The sequence below is a fragment of the Symphodus melops genome (assembly GCF_947650265.1).
Source record: "Symphodus melops genome assembly, chromosome: 12".
NCBI classification, from domain to species: domain Eukaryota; kingdom Metazoa; phylum Chordata; class Actinopteri; order Labriformes; family Labridae; genus Symphodus; species Symphodus melops.
In genome coordinates this window covers 2,635,116-2,657,238 of record NC_136702.1, presented here as the reverse complement: position 1 = coordinate 2,657,238, position 22,123 = coordinate 2,635,116, and the positions used below count along the sequence as shown (strand labels likewise).

Sequence of the window (22,123 nt, the reverse complement as noted above, 5' to 3'; positions counted from 1 at the left end):
ACAATATAATCGATATGTTAACAGTGAAAGCTTACTGCCTTAGTTTAAATCCATTTTAAATATAAAATCAAGGCGATATGCAACGAGTTCATAGATCTAAATATGAGGAAGAAGAGCTGAGATTTACCTGACTCAGCGTTTGACTGGAGAGATAATCCAAATCTGTTCCTTAATTCTCCATGAAGGTAAAAAAAAACAATAAATCCTTTTTTTGTTTCCCTGTCGGAGTCTGGTCAGACTTCAGGTCAGAAGTCAGCTAGCTGGTGATGAGGTCTGACTTCTCTCGTGTTTGAGGCGAGTGTGACAAACACCTGAGTCTCCAAAGGTTTTTCATCTTAGTAAAAAAAAAAAAAAAAAAGGGGGCGGGGCCAGGCTCAGGGTGGGGCCAAGCTGGGCACCCAGAGGAGATGTGCGGTTGAGGAGCGGTCTCAGATTGACTGCATGACTGATGATCATTACACACATTTACATGATATATAGGCTGCACTTCAAAGTCAATCCTGAATGCTGCATTATTAGATCAACAGGTTTTACATGAGGACTTTGTTTGAAGCAGCATAAATCAAGTGATTTAAGTGATATCCTACAGTATCAACATGTTTATGTTTGTTTCTGTGGTGTTTTTTTTGGTAGAATGTGTCACCTTGGATACAGGTTGTTCCCACAAAAAGGATCAGCTGATATCCCTGTGAAATGTTTCCCTGTAGCACTCAAGACAACTTTTCCTGGGACTGAGGTTTTTTTTTTTTTTTTTTTTTTTTTTTAAATCGGAAACCATGAATGTTGCACTCATCATCGATTTGTTTTGCAGGAGAGGATAGAAACAACTTCAGACACACCTAACTCATGATTTCATAGTTGTTTTTTTCACATGATCAGAATCAAACATGCTGCAATTTTTTAATATATATATAAAAAAAATAATTCAAAATGTAATCATTTCAGATAATCATAATTGGTTGATCAAGGAGACCACTTTGCTGCACCGAGGGAGATGAGCTTCTAAATTTCTCTTTATCGTCACACTGTAAGTCTTAAGATCAAGATACAGACAAAGATATTCAATGTTTAGTTATCGGGTGGAAAATAAATCTTTGAGAGAGATTCACTGCCTCAGTTCTTCTGTAACTCAGTAGCCGTGTCACACGATCATGCACTTTGAGAACAGCTACATCTCACCACTCTCACTCTTATTGCTGAAGCATCACAGACATCTAATTCAACAACTTATCAGCCTCATTTCAAAGATCTGGTTTACAGTTTTGTGTTGACTTAACGTTGAAACATTTAGAGGGGTTCAAAGAGAAACTTGCAGCGGCCGTGGTAATAAAGACAAATTAATGAAAACTAGTTTGTTGATGTTGAAGAAGTTTTTGTGACTTTGGCTCATGTTAGTCTTCGTGGTCCTTCTTCAGCTTGGCCAGAGCCATGAGGAGCTGGTCCCTCCTCTCAGTCCGGGCTGACAGATGCTGCCGGTCCTTTGGGATCAGTTCACACATCTCCTGTGGACGGAAGGAAACATGTCAACGCAAAGACAATTAGACTGTCAGAGAAAAGAAAATGAGGCTTTATGTGATCACAAACTGACGGCCATATTGGGCTTCTTTGTGGATATAAAATCACTGGAAAAGAAATAACCAATGAAAATGTGCTGTAGTCATGACTAAGCAGTGTACTCCTGTTTGTGGGAACTCCTGCGTATGTTATCTGCGAAACAGTTTTGGGCATTATTGAAGTTGACAGTGATTGTGGATGTTGATGCTGGCAGGGGGTCTTATCATGGTTTCCTTCAGCCCACACAGTCCGAGTCGTACATAGGGGGAAAGTGTGAAACTTCGGTAGGCCCCGCCCCCTCTTGGTGACTCACGGCTGTTAAAAAAGGGCGAGCCGACTGGAACACAGCATTTTAAGGAGCTAGCGTGTCTTTCTGCAGCCAATCATAGATTTATATTTTTGGCTTGTAATGAGTGAAAATTTCCGCTGATGGAGCAAGAAAATGTAAATGTTTAGAAAACATTCAGGCCATAAGTATGCCTGGATATTTCCTCGAAACAAGATGATTATCTGAACCTGTCATGTAAATTCTTCCAAAATTGAGTAATGAGATATTTTTGCGTGAAAATCAGAAAAAACGAACTTTCTAAAATCTTAGCAAGTTCGTTTTTGCAGTGTAAATTCTTAGTTCAAAGTAAACAATGTGTGTTTAGTTGAGTATTAACACCTAAGAGTTAATAAATCTGTTTCTATGTGAGGACAAACTACTGCTGCTGCTCTCTGAACTAGTCGACCTTAAACTATTTATTGCAGCGGCTCAGGGTTTCTTCACATAATGACCTTCTGTGGCAATTTAACAGCCTGTGATAGCATGTGACCATGTGATGTCTACCAAAGAGAGAGAGAGCTATTTGGTGCAAGTTTAGAAGGAACTCTTGACTTTCAATCAGGCAGAAACAGCCACCATTCACTCGATGAGAGAAGAAGAAGAAACCAAAAAAATGACAGAAGGCCCGAATAAATAAAACAATTTAAAATATCCAGATTAAGGGCACATGTTTGGATTAGGGATGAAATAGTTCTCTCACTTACATTAACGATGCCTTTGGATCCCTCACCGCAGAAGTCTGGTACAGGTCCAAAGGAGTTGAGGACTCGAGTAATGCCCACCCCGTATCGTTTCATATAGTCTTCTATACCTGTGAGAGGACAGCTCGTCAGAGGAGAGACACCAGGAATGAAAACATTGGAAAGCAGCTCTGATTTAACGGCAGTTGTTTCACGTAGGCGTCATGATTAGTGTCTATTGGTTCTCTGTAACTAACTCTGTCTTTTACTGTAAAGCACTTTGGTTGGCCACTCGCCGTTTTAAATGTGCTAGATAAATAAAACTGACATTGACGTGAAATGCGTCTCAGAAGGTCCAAACTTTGGCAGAACATTTTGAAATTCTTGTTTCAGTCCGGGAGAAAGTTGTCCCAGTGCTTGGAGCAAAACGTAAACATTTGGATATCTGTGAGAAGTAGGTTGAACATCGCTGAAGCAGCTGCAAACAAGTTTTTCTCCGAACACATTGCTGGAATTTAAAGTTTGTTGTGATGTGAGTTACAAAGAGTAGAACAAGCTTCTCTGGTCTACTTGAGCTCACGTGTTTAGAGAAACACTGATGGGAAGGTTTCTCCCACAATAACAACCTCTAGAACATTCTCTATGAATATCTGCAACACCTTTTTTTAAGCATATTTTACAAACGTTTTTAAAAGTGTACATTGGTGTTTAGGTTTCTGTTCTTATTCCAGCCTGTCATTTTCTTCAGGTTTGATTTTGATCGAGGTTTCTTTAAATCTTCCTTTAGGTTTAACAGGTTGGGTGTAACAAATGTTTAATGTCACCTGTGTCTTTTCAAGCTGCTTCTGGATGCTTTGAATTTTCCTCGGGATCAATAAAGTATCTATTGATCCATCAGATTTACAACATGTAAATTCTGTTACAAAACTAGGAACACACAAAAGTACTTTGTGTTTGCTAACTTGAAAGAGATAAACTATTTGAAAAAAGAAAAGAAAAGATGTGTTCATCTTTTAGATTTCACACGTCTGAATGTCGAGCGACAATGACGCCGTTCACTCTGAAATGTGAACTTTCTGCCGAGTGCACGCGTCGAAGCCTTCTGAGCTCTTCTTTGGAGTCTTAGTTTGGCTTTCAGGGCGATTTATTTTCTCATTAGCTACATTGATTCCTCTTCAATGATTCATTGTAAGTGTAAGCAACAGTCCCTCTGGCTGATAAATGACTGCTGCGCTGCTCAAACAAACTGTTAAAGATTAATAAACCTCTCTGGTTCTCTTCTCTTCGACTTAATGAGCTCAAATAATCAGGATTTAAGTCCCGTTTTTTTGTCTCGCTGAATCGACTCAGCTGCAAATGAATTTCAAATCGGTTGAGATATTTTTCGATATCATATTATGAAAATGAATACATGTCACAAGAACTTTAAAGTTACAGGCTCCAGGGCAAATGTGCAATTGGCATCAGTATCTCAAAGTCATGGGAAATACACAAACACTTTAATACATTGGCACTTTACCTCCTGTCGCAGAACTTTAAGCACTCTAACTCTGTTTTGATCAACATCGCACATCCACTTTTTATGCGTCTCTGTCATGTACACTTATGTCAGTGGTGCCCAAACATTTTTTCTTGCGCGTTAGAATCGCTCACGGGCCACAGGGGTTTTTTTTTTTTAAATATTGGAAGGAACTTTTTGTATTTTGACCTCTTCAAAAAATAATGTAAATACACAATAACTAATCGCAGTGGGAAACTGTTGTGTTCTAATTTTTTTAGTCAGGCTTTTATAGGTCTCCCTCGCTAACATGAAAAAGAAAAAAAAGAACGAAATATACCATCTGATGAGGCCTGGTTCTTCGAACGAAGTCAAGGGCCACAAACAATCCACTCAAGGGCCACAAATGGCCCCCGGGCCGCACTTTAGACACCCCTGACTTATGTGGTTGTTTGGTCATCACTTGTCTGATTTTTGCACGTTATTGTGATTATATGTACATTTGTATAGGCGTGTACCGCCAACCTGCAAAGGGTGTAGATGTTTATGTTCATTAATGTGCACAGTGCCTATTAAAAACATGTGTTGGTCCCTCGGCTGCTTTTAAAGAAAGACTGAATAATGATTTAGACAAGTGGCTTGTTATCAATACTGACACCAAACAGCCAATAAAACCCACCGATCCTCTTCATCCTCCAAGCTATCCCACCATTCAAAACCATCACCATGACAACCACATCTTACAGATGACTTTACACCTGTGGAGAGTTAGGTGTAAGCTGACCTGCGTTGGTGTCACCAGCTGGTGCAACACCTTAAATATGAAGTAGTGCGTAAACTTCGTCCTAAATTAGATAATATGAGTTTAAACTCACACGACCCCGCACTGAAACTCGCCCAGGCTTTTTGTCTGTTACATTTAAATATGCTACAAGAAGGCGCACACAACTGGAGTAGAGAACTTCTGCTGCTTTGATTGGATGAAAGAAATGATTATAAAGAGCTAGCTATTTACCACATGACCTCCCTGCAACAAAGACTGGACAAAACACATCATAAAGAGGACCAAGATGGTTTGTTGACTCTCCTCTGATAAGAAACTCTGAAGGACAAGCTGTTTGATCTTTGGAGCGTCACAAGTCTGGAACAGGAGATGTTCACAGCAGCTCTTTAATTACAGCAGGTCAGAAGGTGTCCAATTCGAATAGTCCTCTCAAATTCATATGAGGTTTCACACCGAGGATTTAAAGTGTGACTCATTACTTGATCAAACACACAGAAATAAGTATTTTTAAATCTAGTTCTTACTTATATTTCTCCCCGTAATGTTCTTGTTTCGACTCCATTTACAATCTCAGGTTGGTTTTGTTTCTTCCTGAAGTTAAAAGTTGAATGTTTTCAGGAATCATAGTGAGACACACTATATATATATGACACAGCAGTGTGACAAGTACCATCTATGTTCTACCAAACACAGACTTTGTGTGGGTGGAAAATACGAGTGCTATTTCAAGACATCTGCCCCTTTTTTATATGCCGAGCACTTCCAGTTTTGAAACCATTTTCTCACTTTTATTTAAATAAATGTGTATTTCCTGCATCTCTAATCTCCCCTGAGAAAAGTCCATCCTCTCCGTCTTCTGCCTGCTCCACTTTTCAGAAAATGTGTGCTTAAACAGGCCGTTTGGAGTTTTTCCCTTCATGACATCACAAAGGGCAGTAACCCCTCCCCCAGGTGGTGGTGGTGGTGGGGGGGGGTTCTTCTGACTTCTCAAAGCAATTTCACACCACAGGTCACACCTACACATTCACACAATGATGTCAGAGGCTGCTGTGTGACCATCAGAAGTAACTAAGCCCAGTCATTACACATACGCTGTTAATGAAGCAGTGAGAGAAATTCGGGGTCAAGTGTCTTGTCTAAGGACACGTTGGTCATGTTGCTGCACGAGCTGGGAATCGAACCCCCGACCTTTTGGTTAAGAGATGATCAGCGAGACCAACTAAGCTAAACCTGTCCTCACATTAGTTTGGTGTTAGTCAATTGTTTCCAAAGGCGACCCAGTTTTACCTCAAAGAACGAATCCAAACATTGACCACAGTCTTGTTGCTTGCTGAGCTTTTGTCTCCTGCAAAACTTCGGCTTGTTTTTTCGTGCAAATGACATGATGATATGAATAACACAAACAGCCGTTGAGATCATGACAACGGATTATGTAGAGGAGTTAATGATCGGGTCAGTTTGCAATGTGTTCCTCGAGGTTAACTGGATCACCTTTTGGAAAATCTTCTGAACTTTGTTGAACACAATCTGTTTACAAAAGAAGACGCAAGAAGATAAGACCTCTCGTCTACAGTTTCCAGTGTTTTATCCTTTAAAAAAAACAGGATAATGGTCTCCTGTACAGGTACACGGCCCTACAAAGCCAAGCAATTCATGCAGAGTAGAAAGAGAGACAGGGAGCCTGAGTGCTACAGTATCTGATTGGAATGATTTAAGGACAGTAAGATACACTGGGAGCGGGTCTTAGCAATCTTTTGAGAACATGATCATACTACTGTTTCCTGAGTAGAAAAAAACAACACATCAGTAGAAAGCTTCAGGATTGTAACTGCAGGTAGAGTTGGCACCTGGTCTGCAGGCAGAGATATTGGCTCTGTGAGTTTTGGATTACTGGTGTGAGGGAGTGCATTCATCGCTTCCCATCAAAAGCCTGCTTTGTTCAGGCCAAAGCGTCCCCCTTTCGGTGTGTGTACACAGTCAGGGTTACTTTCTGGGTTTCACACTCCCCTTTGATATTCTCCATCTCCCTGAGGTTTCACTCTCACTCTCTCTCCGACACACAGAAACACCACTACACAGTACGGTACATTACATGTATGTTGTACCTAAACATTTGAGCTATGTCCCTGTGGACTGCGTCCCACTGCTGATGATGGAGCAGTGAGTTACTGTCATATCAGCTTTTCACAGGCACTGGACATTGGTATGTTTGAGCCGAGTTCTTCAATTAAAGCTCCTGTGATGTTTTTTTTTTTAATTGTATAAAATAACATTCAGAATTGAAGACTGATGTCTCTTTATAAGCTACAATAGCAAACAAGACCATCGGGGACACATTAAAAAAATTCTATAGTTATTGTCATTGTCTGTATCCACTGCAAGGGGGTAGGTGTCAAGGTGATACACACCAGCAAAACAGCCTTTGTTTACATTTTACAAGGCAAAGCGTAATGAGAAGTGAGACATTTCAAGACAGCAGGATGATATGTTTTGATTCGAGAAATTAGTTTTACATGTACAGGACAAAATCAGCAGATTTCGTTTTGTCCACAGGGGGCGCTAAACTAAAAACTGGAGCTTACTGGAGCTTTAAACAATATGAATCTCTTTTAATCTTTTCAAGCAGATTAAAGGTGTTGGATGAAGATGCTTCAGGTTGTAGATGCTTTGAATAATGACACATCTGCTCTGTGACTCAGGACATGTTGATTACGTGTTTGAAATTACAAAGTTTTATGTCTAACTTGTTTTTTGTGCTACTGCCCTCTTGGCCAGGACACAAAACATGTGATTCTTAATTCCTCCTGATTATATAATAAAAGAAAAAGGAAAAAAGAAGAAGATTCCTTGGATTGAAATAAAGTTTTTCCATTTGGAGTTGAAAAGTGCACAAACATCCATTTTTCTTGCAGTTGAAAATGTATATAAGAAACAATAATGCAAAATACCTACATTTTAAGTAGTACATATCACGGAAATCCAATGGGTATCTTAATGATAGAAAATTCTAATCCATCAAAAATAGATAAACTACATTTAAATTGCACCTCTTGTTATCTACCATGACTTATGTGTTCAAGATGCTCACACTTTTGTAACTTGTTGTATCTTGAAGTATCTCAAGTGGAGTTTGTCCAAACAAAAGCCTTCGAGAGGTGGGTTAGGACGGGGAGCTCAGAGAGGGAACATTACCTTCAGGTGCATTGAGGTGAATTGTTTCCATTGGACCAATGAAGGCGTAACGCATTCCTAGCCCCTCTGACATCACCAGGTCGATGTCCTTGACAGAGATAACGCCATCCTGATGGAGTAAGACAGACAAATCGATGCTTTAGCATGTTTCATTCACTTGTTTTAGCTTTAATCTTCTTTGGTATACTCGATCAGTACATGTGAGTTCAGCTTCGTAGAGCCTCTTCAAAGACAAACGCTTTCTTTCACAGTATGAGTGAACAACCCTGAGGCATCTACCAAGTGTCTTTGCCAGTTTTCCTGAGTTGAGGCTTTCATACTTCTGGTGCAACCAAGTAACCAGCTCCTGTTTTAAAATCAAACTTTGGTGCATTATTTTTTTTTCTTTTGGGATCACAATAAAGTACTTTGTAATACAGTTTAACGAGGTCATGGCTTGGACCCCCAAGGGTTTGGACTAACCAAATTCTCTTTGATCACGTCAAACTACTCCCAACATATTAAGTTTCCCCGATCGGCTAGTTCTGTGTCCTCAGGATTATGCAGCCAGTACCGGACAGAGAGGATGGAGAGGGAGTGGTTCAGGTAACTTTGGGTTAGAGATACCTGTTGGCCAACCGCTGAGGAAATCAAAGCTCGGATACAGAGACAGGGAATAGGGTGAACAAGACGAGAGGGACAGGGTCGTCTTTGTTTGGGCCCTTGCGCCCAACAACGGGCCTGTTATCTAAGCAAAGCGGGACGGTGGGTGGGGTCCTTTCTCCACAGTAATCACAGGGGGTAACCAGGCGCTTTCTCAGCTGCTCTGCTTTCCAATGCTGGCCCTGACTCAAGAGCCATTTTCTGTTTTTTTATCAGGGGGTGAAGGACCCTGTTATGCAACAGTGATCACAAGGCCACTCTCAGCTCTCAGTCTTCAGGCCTTGATGCTCGAACGTGTGGTCACAGACAATGTTTTTGGATTGCTCTACTTAAATTAGGGTGTCGTGTTTATTGTTTACGTTACAAGCTGTGCGAGTAAACAGTCCCTTTGCTATAGTATGAAGAGTTTAAACAGGCTTTGTTTGGACACATGTTGTCTCTGAGGACATGGAGACCCCTGGTGAAATGACGCCGATTTTTCCAGTCAACGCTTTTTTATCGGAGTGGAAATTTTCTAATTAGTGTGAAGTCACATCATACAACTGCACAGTTAAACTTATTGTTGCCTCCTTATGAAAAAGGTCACCCGCTGCTTTTTTACCAGATGTGGCTGAAAAGAGTTTTGGTTAGAAAGGACAAGAAGAGAAGAGCCAAATGTTAGATTAGAGACTGGAGATGGTTTCAGAGTAAACAGAATCACTTATAAGTGTGCCAGTAATATCTGTCAGCCAGCATGTATAGAATCAGTCCCGACCCCCCCCCCCCCCTTTGAAAGAAACGACTTGCACCACCTCTGGGAGCAAATCCACTTCTTCTACTATTCAATTACATTAATTGAATTTTACAAAGCCGACAGCTTCTTCTCCTGATTTTTTCTGTAAACTTTGTAATTATTTTATTTTACATGAACATCTATACTGAATTTAAGACGCTCCTTTAAAGCAACTCGTGTTGAGAAACACATTGTTCTTGCTGTTATTATCACCAACTGTCAATCAAGAGTAGGATTCCTCCATGTGTCAGCGTCACACCATCACACAGATGTGAGGTCAGAAGTTGTGTTTCAGGCTGAGCTGCATTTAAAACCCTTTACTTAATTGCATGACTAGATAAGAACAGCAGTGATAACATTAAACATGTGCTATTTGGCTCGAAACAATAAAGAGAGGGGTGTGAACCCAACATAAAACAAACAGGGCTCTACTGAAACCTCTTTGTGGCGGTAGCTGCCCCAAACCTGTGGAACAGCTCCAAATAAAATCTGCATATTAAAAGAAAAGCTTTCAGGGTGGGTTTTTTTTTTTTTTACATTCATCCTGATTTTATAAAAAAGGTACGATTTTACCCTTCACAGCAGCCGAGAAAAAAAAAAGAAATTAAAACAAATTGGCAACCATGTTAGTGATACAAATATTTTAAGAGAATATTTCAAAAAGCTTGTGTTTCATTTGGTGAAATGTATAGCTTGATAACTACGGCACTATTTTATCCCCAAAGTATCTAATTTCTAAATTAGTTAGGCTTTAGAAAAATGAAAAATTGGAAAAAAAAAAGGAAATCTGAATCACATCATGATTCCTCAGGGTGGCTCCAAGCTTTTGTCTACCCAACACTCATATTTTAATTACGTAATTGAACTTTTTACTGTATTAACTGTGTTATTTCTATATAATAACTTTGTTTGTTTATACTGTATCACACTGTGTGTGTGTTGGGCCCAGGAAGAATAGACTAAGTGTAAAGTGTGGTGCTAACGGGGATCCTAATAAAGACAGACAGATTCATTGTTGACCTTTTTCTCCTGTGAAGTTTTTTTCCAGAGACGCAGTCAGGCTGAGTAATGTCTTCGTCACCCTATTTGACTAATTTAGCGGCAGACACACATACCGAGTTATGACAGCCGAGACCGTCAAATATTCAGGATTTACCTGTTAGTAGACGTCAAGAAGAAGATTTTAAGTAATTCCTGTCTGACAGGTTTGTCCATGTTCACTGAATTGGGCGAGCAATTCACAAAATGTAGCTAACAATGTTAAATCGACGAACAAAATCACAGACGTGTGTCGTGACGAGGAGAAGAAAAGATTTGCCCGATATGTCACTAAAGGCTTCTCTGAAGGTTTCATCAGAGGGTCTCATCCGTCATGACTGAAGCTGCAGTGGTTGTCAGTTCTTTCATAAAAAATGATTTGTCCAAAAGGTCTTTAAAAAGCAGACAACGAAAGATGGTTGGAATATATCACGCCAATACGTCCATCATTTGTTTAAAGTGGATAGTTTTTTTTGTTTTGTTTTTTCCTTTGTCATTTCTTACATATAAATATCTGTATTCCCTCGGTAGAGGGATTTATGTGTCATTGAGGTCTACCCCTACATGGTTGTTTACTGTGTTCTTGTTCCTTTTTCTTGTTGTTTTTTTTTTTTACTATATTTGAAAAATCCTGTGTTACGGGTAGTTTAGATGCCTAATGAGTCCTTGCACACTTTTGTACTGCTTTCTGTTAGCCCACCCTGGTTAGGGTTACTATTCTGGTGGAAACGAGTATCATTGTTGTACAATTGCAGATGGTTAATTGAAAAGTTTGGCATGTTTGGACATGAAAGAATTCAATAAAAAGAGAATTTCAAAAAAAATAAAAAGCAGACAACGCTCTGGGGTTTTCCACTGATTGTGAACTTAGCAAAACAAACAAGTTTTACTCCTTTTCGCAAATAATTCAATTCTCCCAATAGATACACACCCAAGCAGTTCCTCATCTGTACATGAAATACATTTGATGTAAAACTGTTTCTTATTTTAACTGTTGCCATTCACCCTCTCATTTTCACGTCTTTGTTATTTGCGGCAGTCGGACACTTTAACAGCAACGTGGCGTTTTTGTCAGCTAGGACCGAAGGGTTAATTCTCCTCAACAGGAGCCTCACAAATGAGTGATCCGCACATGATCAGGAATGTCATGCAGATACGAGTCCTGGCTTCAACAGGACCGTGTGAAGACACAAATATGGCACAGTGGATGCATGGAAGTCATGGTCCGAGGGGAGAGGGACGCGGTTTTATCTGCTCCTTTTCCTCGAAGTCACTGAACACTTTAAATTCTCAGAAGCCAGAAAAGCCAAGTGCAATGTTTGTTCCAGCACTTGTTCCTTATGCTTTACATTGAACAAACTTACAAGGAGTTGTTTTTTTTTTTAACTGACTGCAGCTCCACTAGGTTTATCACTGAACCGAGAAGCTCCTCTTAAAGCTAAAAACACACAGAGTCATTCAACGAGAAATTCCGTTGATCTCAAAAAGTCAAAACTGCGACAAACCCAGAGCGTTTGTTGTGAGAGCTCCACCATGTTCTGTCCATAAAGCACTTTCTCTCTCTCTCTCTCTCTCTCTCTCTGTGTCTTAAAAACGATGAATGCATCCAACACAAGTCTTTCACAGATACCTTCCTAAATGAGCGCTTTCTTTGGACACAGTTACAGATAATACAGACAAACATTTGTGACGATATTCAAGTGTGATGTCGTGTTGCGGAGAAGTTCATACATGTGATGTGTCTTCACAATGCCGTACACTTTCTGCATGTAAAAGCAGAACATAGCACAGGTGTGGAACTAACGACATGAAAGGAGGCTCATTTGAGTAAAGTGCACCAGAATGTCCTGCGAGGGAGGAAGAGGCATTCTCTCTGGAACTCGCTCATCCAACTGGAATGTGTGCATCCTTGATGTCGCTTGGAAAAGTCAATATTACTGCTCGGAGAAAAAAAAGAAGTGATTTAGAGGTCCTGTTCACAGCTAGTGAGGCACTACTGTCTAAAGAAAAGAGCTGGGCCTTCCAACAAACAGACCAATATGTCATTCATAGAGTGGTGGTACTACAGATAAATGGCCACATCGATAATCGGTTGATCTCGAGTGAACACGTCTGACAGCTCCTTTAAAAGTTTGATTTATTGCAGAGTTGTTAAACTGGATTGACTCTGTATATTAAGGACTATACGTTCAATAAACGGTTTCAGGAAGCCTTGGAAACTCCTTATAAAAAAAAAAACCTTATTAGAAGTGACACCATGTTAAACCACCTCGATTATTCATGAGTTTAAAGGATGAAAAAATAAGGGCATAAGTGAAAATCAACCAGGGCAGGGATGTCATCTATAATGTTGTAAAAAATGCAAATCAAAGAACTTATTTCCTATTAGACCTAAATGTAAACCCACCCCAAAACACACGATGGCTGTCTTGATACTAGCCATTGAATTCCAGATATTAGCCGTGCCGTAAGCGAGTTAGCAAAGTCAATCACTTTGACTGGGTTCCTCTGTGGTAGCCAACCCCGCTCACTGTCCTTTATGTCTGAACTCACGAAGAAGACGTTTCCCTTCATGCATTCATCCTGCGTTCATGCTGTAGAGAATTCTTCCTTTTAAGTGTAAACGATCCTTTAAGTATGGCGTCACATGGAGAACTCGTCACTGATCTCAGCTGCCTGTAAGTCCACAGCGCTATAAGGAAATCCTTGTTTTCCACATTTCTAAAGTCAATTGTGTTTATCCAAACGATTTTGCACAGAAATGTTCTCAGCTGCAAACAGTAACACAACGAGGTCTTCTTATAGCGGTATACAAATATGTTATGAGCGTTTCAACGACAAAGTTTCAGCCATTCGGAGTATGCCTATAAGTGTTCCCGTTCTGTGCTTGTTGTGGTCTATATAGTATCATGTCCTCTAACTGATTATTGGTTTATAAATGTTTTCTCTGACCCTGAGGTTTTTTTAACTTGTAATTAAAGGAGCAATATGTAACTCTGACACCTAGTGTTTAAAGTGGGTACTGCAGTCTAAATTGAAATCCAACCCCCTTTCAGCCTTCAGCTGTGTGGTTTATTATTCACCAAACACTACTTCTGATTACTTTTAGAAAAGCCCAACAGAGTCTGACTGAGGCTTCAAATGTCTACAAATCAAACTCCTCCTGATGCCAAATGTGCATCGGCTACTGAGGTGGAACAACCACTGCTGGTGTAATAACTGATGACATCATGTGTTTAGTGTCACACCCATGTTTTTGTTGTTGCCACCGTGAAAGTTAAGTCATTGCAAACACGTTTTGTTTCTTTGCTAGCTGCTACCTTTTTCCTTTCCTCTTCGTCGTTTCGTTGTCATCATCATGCCTGCATGTTTCTCTCTTTGGCAAAGTAAATAAAAATAATATAAGGAGACTTTGTCAGAAAGTAGGGAAACCAGGAGCTTCAAGAGTTCCTTTTAAAAATAATCAATTAAATACAATAAGGAAGCAAAAACAAGTCAATGAAATGTCCGTCTTCATGTGGAGTTCAGCTCAGGCTGCTATTGTCATCACGCTCATCGTCCTTATTATCATTCTAAGCATTTCTGCCATGAGTGATCATGTAATGGAGTCTGTCATCAGAGGCTAAAGCTCATTTGCCCTCATTGTGTTCCTGTTGGGATGCAGAGCGTGGAGATTACAGCAGAGCTGAGCTGACAAGGGGCTTCCTCTTCTCTGCCTGCAGCTATTACAAAACCATCAGCAGCACGGCACAGAAACACAAAAGCATCAGTCTTGTGTATCCAACGTGAGGGCCGGGGGGGTTACCTTCCCCTAACAAGGTTGTTGTGATGAATCGAAATGTTTTGTTTTGATCAAAACAACAAAAAAATTTAATTTCCCCCTTCTGCTTTCTGAGAGCAAAGACTTCCTGGAGTCGCTTTCAACAGGTAAATGCTAAAACATCCTGTCTGCTTCGTTGTCCGTCCCAAAAATACTTGGCTAAGAACCACAACAGAATTACTTTATCAGCTTTCTCAGATTATTTGCCAAAAGAAAAAGTCACGTGTCACGACTTACATCGGACTTACCCCCCCCCCCCCCCCTCCCCCGCGTGCACTCACCTGGACCAGCCTCCAGGACTCTGCGATAATGGCCGCCTGGACTCTGTTGAGAGCGAAGCCGTCAATCTCTTTCCTCAAACGGACAGGTGCCTGGCCGACCTGCAGAGAGAGAAATCTGTCATATCAGGAATATGTTTATCTTGTTAGAGGTAACAACTGGGATCTGCTTTTATAAAGAAAAATTAAGCTCCATCAGGGTCCTTCGGTTCGTGTCGATTTATGGACCTTTTATCACTTCTGTTTGGTATTTTTACAACAAAAATCTGGCACTTCTGTTTTTTAGAAGTCAAACTTAAGTCAAAGTTAATCACATCGTTCTATACCTCCCCTGCGGTTGAGGTTAACTGTAACTGTAGAGAAATAATCCATCTTTATGCGTACTGTCCGGTCACACTTTGTGACTCATAGACAACCGTTGATATTAATTTAAGTTGTAAGCTTTCAACTCCACACGGGAGCTTTAAGGAAAAGTTTTCCATAATTTCTGGAAAATCACTGCCGACCTGAGCACACCCACTGATTTAAACGGATGAGTCTTTTTCCATGGAGCGATCGTTTGCACGCATGTTGCGAAAGTCTTGCATGCACATGAAAGGATTTGCTTCCTGCTGAGGTTTGTCATCGATGCATCAACACATTTTGATACTTCAGTATCACATAGGATTCTCCCCTACAGTACACACATCATCGAGCTGAAGTCCTGGACTTCCTACAGTCACTTTCATTTGAGTTATTTTTTGAACATCTGTCTGAATGTTTCTGTAAACAAAGAACATTCTGGAAAGTGAGATCCTGGATCCTTACCTGGGTCATTAAGGCGTGGGTGGTGTCCATAACGGGCGCTGCTGTCTCTGGGTGAGGCACCAGCTCCACCAGTTTGACATAGTATGGTGGGTTTACCTGATGATGACAGAACAATCACTTTTTCTTTTTTATAAATGAACCATGTCATTGCATACTGCCCTTTGATAAAAAAAAAACAAAAAAACATATATATCATAGGACTTTTTAAAATGACCAGGAGACACCTAGTTGTTGCCTGTATACTGTACGCAAAACTACATGATGACAATCTTACAGATTTATTCCCATTCTCAACAATAATCCAGGCTTTTTCATGTTTTTATTACACTATGACATAAAATGCTGATTTCTCCAACAAAAAAAATTTCTCTGATCTTTGAATACATAAAAACACTTAATGAGTCGTGTTTGCCCCAAAGTATGTTGGAGCATCTAAGCCAGTGGCCTCGAGATCCACAACCAAAAAAAAAATTGCGACCTAAATTTCAGACATTTTTCAACCAATCAGATCTGTTCAATGTGAAATAATGCAGTTTGGACTTCAGACAGTACAACACCTGACAGAACTAAGAAATAAAAAATTAAAAAAACTGCTTCCTTGACTTCATTATGACAGAATATTTTTTTCAGGCATACATTTTACATTTTGAAACCGTCAAAAGAATGAATCAAAGACCATCAAATTATAACAGCGACAGGATTCAGCACACCATATTACAATATTTCTTTCCTGCTGCACTTTACACTATTTCAATAATCTGACCACTAATCCTGTTTAAGCCTCGTTTGGACACGTTACGTAAGCCTGTATTTAACTTGTGATGGATGGTTCAGAGGTGTGCGGCGACACAACGAGGATCAAAAGTCACTGAGATTCTTTCACGTGAATAAGAACTGAAATATCTTCAAATGTATTTATTTATTTATTTTCCCTACGTCTGAGTCGGGTCTACTTCGTCCTTGTCGCTCCGTTCAAACTAAAGGCTCAGTTATTTGTTTTTTTATTTGTTTGTTTCAATAGTTAGCATTCAGGGTCAGCAGATAAGGGCTGAAACATTTTACATTCCCGAAAGGAGAAATTTAAAGAAAGGACACAATAGAGATTTCATCAACAACCGGGACGCTGATTCAGATTGCTAGTTTATAGAAATATGAAACAAAACGTGCTGACAGAGCTTCAGTCCAAGGACAACAAAGGAGAAAAAGGCTGTTAAAGCAACACTTTATTTACAGACTCTTCTTTTTATGGCAGTGGGTAAAACCAACCACTCAAATCCTCCTCATGCACCCACTTTATACTGTAAAGGTAAGGTCAAAGTTCACGAGCGTGAACAGGTATCAGGTACTAACCGGGTGTGAGACGAGGCAGCGGCTCCTGTTCTGCACGTTAGAGAAGACGTCGCTTGGCACCAGACAGGAAGTGGAGCTGCTCAGGATGACGTCTTTTCCAACCAGACGCTCCAAGTCCTGGAAGAGGCTCTGCTTGACCTCCAGCTGCTCAAACACACACTCCTAAAATAAAAACACAGGCGCGCACATGCAAAGAGGGCAGATGTCAAGACACACAGATTCACACACATACACACACAAAATGCACCAGGAAATATCGGAGAGGACAAATCAATCATTCTGGTGATACAATAAGTTAGCTTTATAATAAGCTGGGATCTTTGTAATGTGTCTGTTTCAGCTTCACTTTAGATAAAAATGTCAGCGATCAATTTAGTTAAAGTGGAGATAAACAGGGAGCTTTTGTTCCTCCTCATATCATTTCAGAAAATTTACTTTTTAATGGCGACATTCAGTCACTACATTTTCTATGATCATATGAAGGATGGAAATTTAATTATCATAACTACATAACTACTCTCTGTCTCTCTCTCTCTCTCTCTCTCTCTCTCTCTCTCTCTCTCTCTCTCTCTCTCTCTCTCTCTCTCTCTCTCTCTCTCTCTCTCTCTCTCTCTCTCTCTCTCTCTCTCTCTCTCTCTCTCTCTCTCTCTCTCTCTCTCTCTCTCTCTCTCTCTCTCTCTCTCTCTCTCTCTCTCTCTCACACAGCAGGAGGGACTCGAGCTTCTCCCTCATTGTGTTTATGTGTAACATATCGCGCACTTTGGATTTAAGGCTTTTGAAGATTTTAGCCAACAACACACTGAAGCCATGAAACCCATCTGACTCCTCACAACGACAAACAGACACATTTAGTTCCTCGGTAAATGTCAAGGCAAAGTTTACTGTTCCTCCTGACTACTTAATCGGACTCAAAAGTTCAAGGCTCACATGAACAAAACTGGATGCAACCAGAGTGAGGTTTGGAGCCGTGTGACATTCGTGGAAAAAAAACAAAGTGGCTGTGATGAGTTAAGATGTTCCTGTAATAGCATTCATTCATTCAAACTGCTACAACTGGCTGAACCAGCAGCATACCTGCTGAATGCAATGCATGTCTAATAGCATGATACGCCCCTCATTAACAATGTGAGTACGTAGGAGACAACGAGTTCCACGCAAACAGAACACAAAGGATGTTCAAATGTTGACAAAGTCCTTGAATAAAGTCTAGTTATATGTCCTTTTAAATGTTTTGGAAATATAATCAGTTTCACAAATTTGAGTGAATTATTAATTATGAATAAGAGTTGTCTGGAAAGAGATGTGACGAATGGAAGGAGAGGCCCTCTGTGTGCATTATAGTATCTGGTGGTATGTCCTGAATTCATCCCATTAAAGATTAACATCAGCCACAGTAGAGGCTGGTGATGAGATCTTTAACTAATCTTACGGAAGGAAATCACCAACACTTCTTAAGAAAATCAATAAGCCAGGTGTTCATCAGTTGCTTCATGGCATCAGGAAACGTTGAGCAGAAAAACTTGATTCCCCTCCTTTCTGATAACACCTCTATTGTTCTGAGCGCAGAGTATGGATTTATTCTTACTCCGACCTGACTCCCTGGAATGAGGGAGACTATTGTCTGCAGAGCCAGTGTGACACACACACACACACACACACACACACTGTTTCAAAAGGTAACTTTCGATTTCATTCAAAGAGGCTGTGTCACCTGTGATGACCGTTTGTTTTGTAACGAGACAAGATGAGCGACTGTGTGTTAACATGTCCCAGCAGAGAATTCAAGAGCACTGCCCGCCCCTGCTGATCCTTTGACAGAGTGAGGCTCTTTTTTTTATTTCTGTGGTTGAACGTGACGACATCTCAACAAAGATTTTATATCCAGGACGAGAAAGAGAACATTTAAGTAACCAAACGGTAAATTAAAGGGCGACGTTTCCTTCCGGGGATCACTCTACATTTTGCCTGTTTATGCTCTGATTTAAGTTTTGTCATGATTATCACGGTGAACAGTCGAAGTATTAGTATTCAGTCATTACTCTCTAATACATAACTATCTGCTTCACCTTATGTGTCACATGTAGAATCCATATTGATTCAATGTAACCTCAAAACTGATATTTCCCATTTTACACCCATGATAAAAGTTACAGTTGATTTAGGCCTGTTCTTTTTATATAGAAACAGATTAAGACTGGACAGTATTGATAACTCATTCATGTGCATAAATCTATCCTACCTGCATGAGTGTACAGGTAAGATAGAAATATACCCTAAAGAATGACTGATGTCATCCCCTGGTCTCTGACTCTATCCACTGTCTCGACAATAAAGCCATTAAAAGCCTCAAAACACAAAAAACCTATTTGGCGTAAAAATGGCAATTTAATTAACCCCACTTCTTCTTCTTCTTCAGGCGCCACCACACTACTGCTCGAGGTGTAGTCAGGTGTGTCACCTGCACAAAGAAGGCTCCCTCCAGCGCCTGAGACAAGTCATCGTAGCTGCTGAGCAGAGCGAGCTGCTGAGCGGCCGGCAGCTCTCCTCTCAGCATGCGGGCTCCCTCCAGCTCCTCCAGCTGCTTCCTGACAACAACACAAAGTAAAAGAAGTTCTTCACACTCATCCACACACTTTCTCCCATGACTTTGTATTCAACAGCGGTCTTGTGTTCATGTGACACTACTCCTTCTAGTGAGGTAATTATTGCTTAGCACCAGATTTGGTTCAATTAAAACATTCTATAAAAGATTGAGGAGTCAGGCCAGAATCCCTCTGGGTAAATTTTTTGTTGGTGGTTTGATGCCTGATTGTTGACAGTTCGGTTTCCCAGCCAAGATTTAAAACCAGACCTTGCTGGCTGACACTTGTTATAGATGTTATACAACTCATCAACAAACCTGAACACGTGTGAAGAAACAAATGTGATCTAGGTTCATTACAGTTTAAACTGACGTCAGGCTGAAAGATTGTTACGATGGCAGCCTCTGCAGGTCAGACCGACAACTGCATCTCTGAGAGTCAGTTACCTCATCAACAGATTTTATTTATTTATTTTTTTTAAACAGGTAATGCAGAAAAATACAAGATGAGAGTAGGAGAGGGGAGACATGACAATACAATGCAACAGCATAGACAAAGACAGTATAGCAAACAGGGAGTAATAAAAACATTAGACAAATGTATATGTTGAGGGTGTTTCAGGTCCCTGTGTGTGTGTGTGTGTGTGTGTGTGTGTGTGTGTGTGTGTGTGTGTGTGTGTGTGTGTGTGTGAGAGAGAGAGAGAGAGAGTGTGATCTGTTTCATCCAAGGCTTTGGATCTTCAAGATATTTTTTTGTCACAAAGTGAGAAAATCCCTTTGTCACTCTGCAGCGATGATTAACTTGTGCTGACTTTGCTATGAGAGTAACTCGACCTGAACGTGTTCCTACAGTGGGAGGAAGTCACTGATCATACATCGACCTCCACAGGGCCCGACGAGGGAAGAGGAGGTTACATTTAGGAGAGGGCCAAAATGGGGATTGTTATGAACTTATGAGACCCTAAAAACAACCAAAACACACATTTACACAGCTTTAATATTATCTACTAAGACTTAGGAACCCAAAAGACACAAAGATAACTTTAAAAAACATGACATATTATGACATGGTTACTGATAATAATCCTCATTGCAGAGCAGAAGAGCTCTGAGCTCTAAAGGTTTGATCCATTCAGCTTCCTTGTATTGGAATAAGATAACACATGATCCATTGTTTCCTTGGCAAAAGACATTAACAATGTTGCTCTTCTGCAAGTTTCATGTTTTTTCTTAACTAAACACCCTTGTCAGCAAAATCTTGGTGTAACTTAAGTCTTATTATACATTGATAAACTACTGTGATCAGAGCACAGTGTACATTTCTTAATGATTAAATCTGATTATTATTACCATTAAGATAGGCTAACTAAATTTAATTCAGGCATCTTAACGTGTTCTTACAGGAATATTCTTTTCAAGCTATTTAGCTACTTCCACAGTTCCTGAAGGCAACTTCTCCTACCTCAGGGGGAAACTCAAAGGAATGCATCGAAAACAAAAAAAGAAGGGTGATTTTTTATTTTCTTTTATACTGCATCAAATGTTAGTTGATGTTGGAAAACAATGGCAGTATTGTGTGTGAGTGGTAGTGCTGACCTGATCTCTTTAACAGCATTGGCAGCCTGCCCCGGTTGATTGTCATAGATCTTCACGCTGTAACCTCCGCTGATAAACACCATGGACCAGGAGCGGCCAATGAGCCCGCTAAAAAAAACAACACACACACACACAGACACAGACACAGACACACACACACACACAGACACAGACACAGACAAACAAATAATCATGAGGGACATTCATTATTTTCTGCAAACGAAGGAAAACTTAATACACAATTTATCCCTTTAACCATCATCTCTACAACATCCCTTCCTCCACTACATATAAAAAAAAAAATAAAGTCTTGCTTTTGTTGTGCTGCAACAGTTCACGGTTTCTTCCTTCTGCCAGTGTCAGTGTGCAGTAATCTTCTGTAAAAGAAGTCTGCATAATCTGGGGTACTGTGAAGTTCAGTTTGCTTTCCAGGTGAGAGGTGAATGGTGGGGACTGCAGTGAGTAGCTGATCATGAGCAGGATACAGGCTGAAGTTAAAACCTCCACAAAACATAGTCTAATAGTTTAACCTTAATGCAGCAGAGTATAACAATCAAAACAGGAGTCAAAGGTGCAAGAGGTCAGGAAAACAACTGTGCAAAGCTCCATGCCATTACATAAGCATGCATTCATTATATGCATGCAGGTATATGTAGTTAACACATACTTTTGTACAGTTTAACCCCTAAACCTAATTCACGAGCAAATAATTACGTAATTTAAAAAAAAGCCTACATATTTAATATGAAGGAGACAAAAGTCAGCTCCATGCATAATGTACAACATGCAACGAGCCTTTAACCTTTTTTTTTTCTTTGCTCACCTGCCGATTACAGCAATAATCTTCACGTTAGAGGAGCTCATGTTGTTATTCAGTTCAGACCAGTTTACACAAAGTTATATTTTCACGAGTGAAACCTCTTTCACCGCCCCTCAGGAGTCACGATGCTCGTAAGGGTACGGTAGCCTAGAAGGTCCAAAATACCCTAAATCATAAAATCACAAAAAACAAAACGTTACATTGTAAGCATAAAGTACAGCCTTTAATTATCTATTTAAAATTAATAAATTATATCATTTACGTTTCAAGACGTATGAGCAATTGCACTGCTGCTAGATATGAATAAAATCAAGCGGGGTGGTTTACACATGTATCCTAGCAACGCACGGAACCAGCCTCAGCCAATCATGTTAATGCTTATT

General features: G+C 40.1%; 1 protein-coding gene across 1 annotated transcript; it reads right to left on the bottom strand.

The window, feature by feature from the left end:
• Positions 1-995: 995 nt before the first annotated feature.
• Positions 996-22,074, bottom strand: cryl1 (crystallin, lambda 1). Its single transcript, XM_079358138.1, has 10 exons — positions 22,013-22,074; positions 21,744-21,906; positions 20,921-21,028; positions 19,202-19,328; positions 16,744-16,905; positions 15,394-15,489; positions 14,590-14,688; positions 8,037-8,145; positions 2,587-2,693; positions 996-1,502 (listed from the first exon to the last, which is right to left on the bottom strand). The coding sequence occupies exons 2-10, from the start codon at positions 21,782-21,784 to the stop codon at positions 1,392-1,394; spliced, it is 960 nt and encodes a 319-aa protein (XP_079214264.1). The 5' UTR covers positions 21,785-21,906; positions 22,013-22,074; the 3' UTR covers positions 996-1,391.
• Between the last annotated feature and the right edge of the window lie 49 nt (positions 22,075-22,123).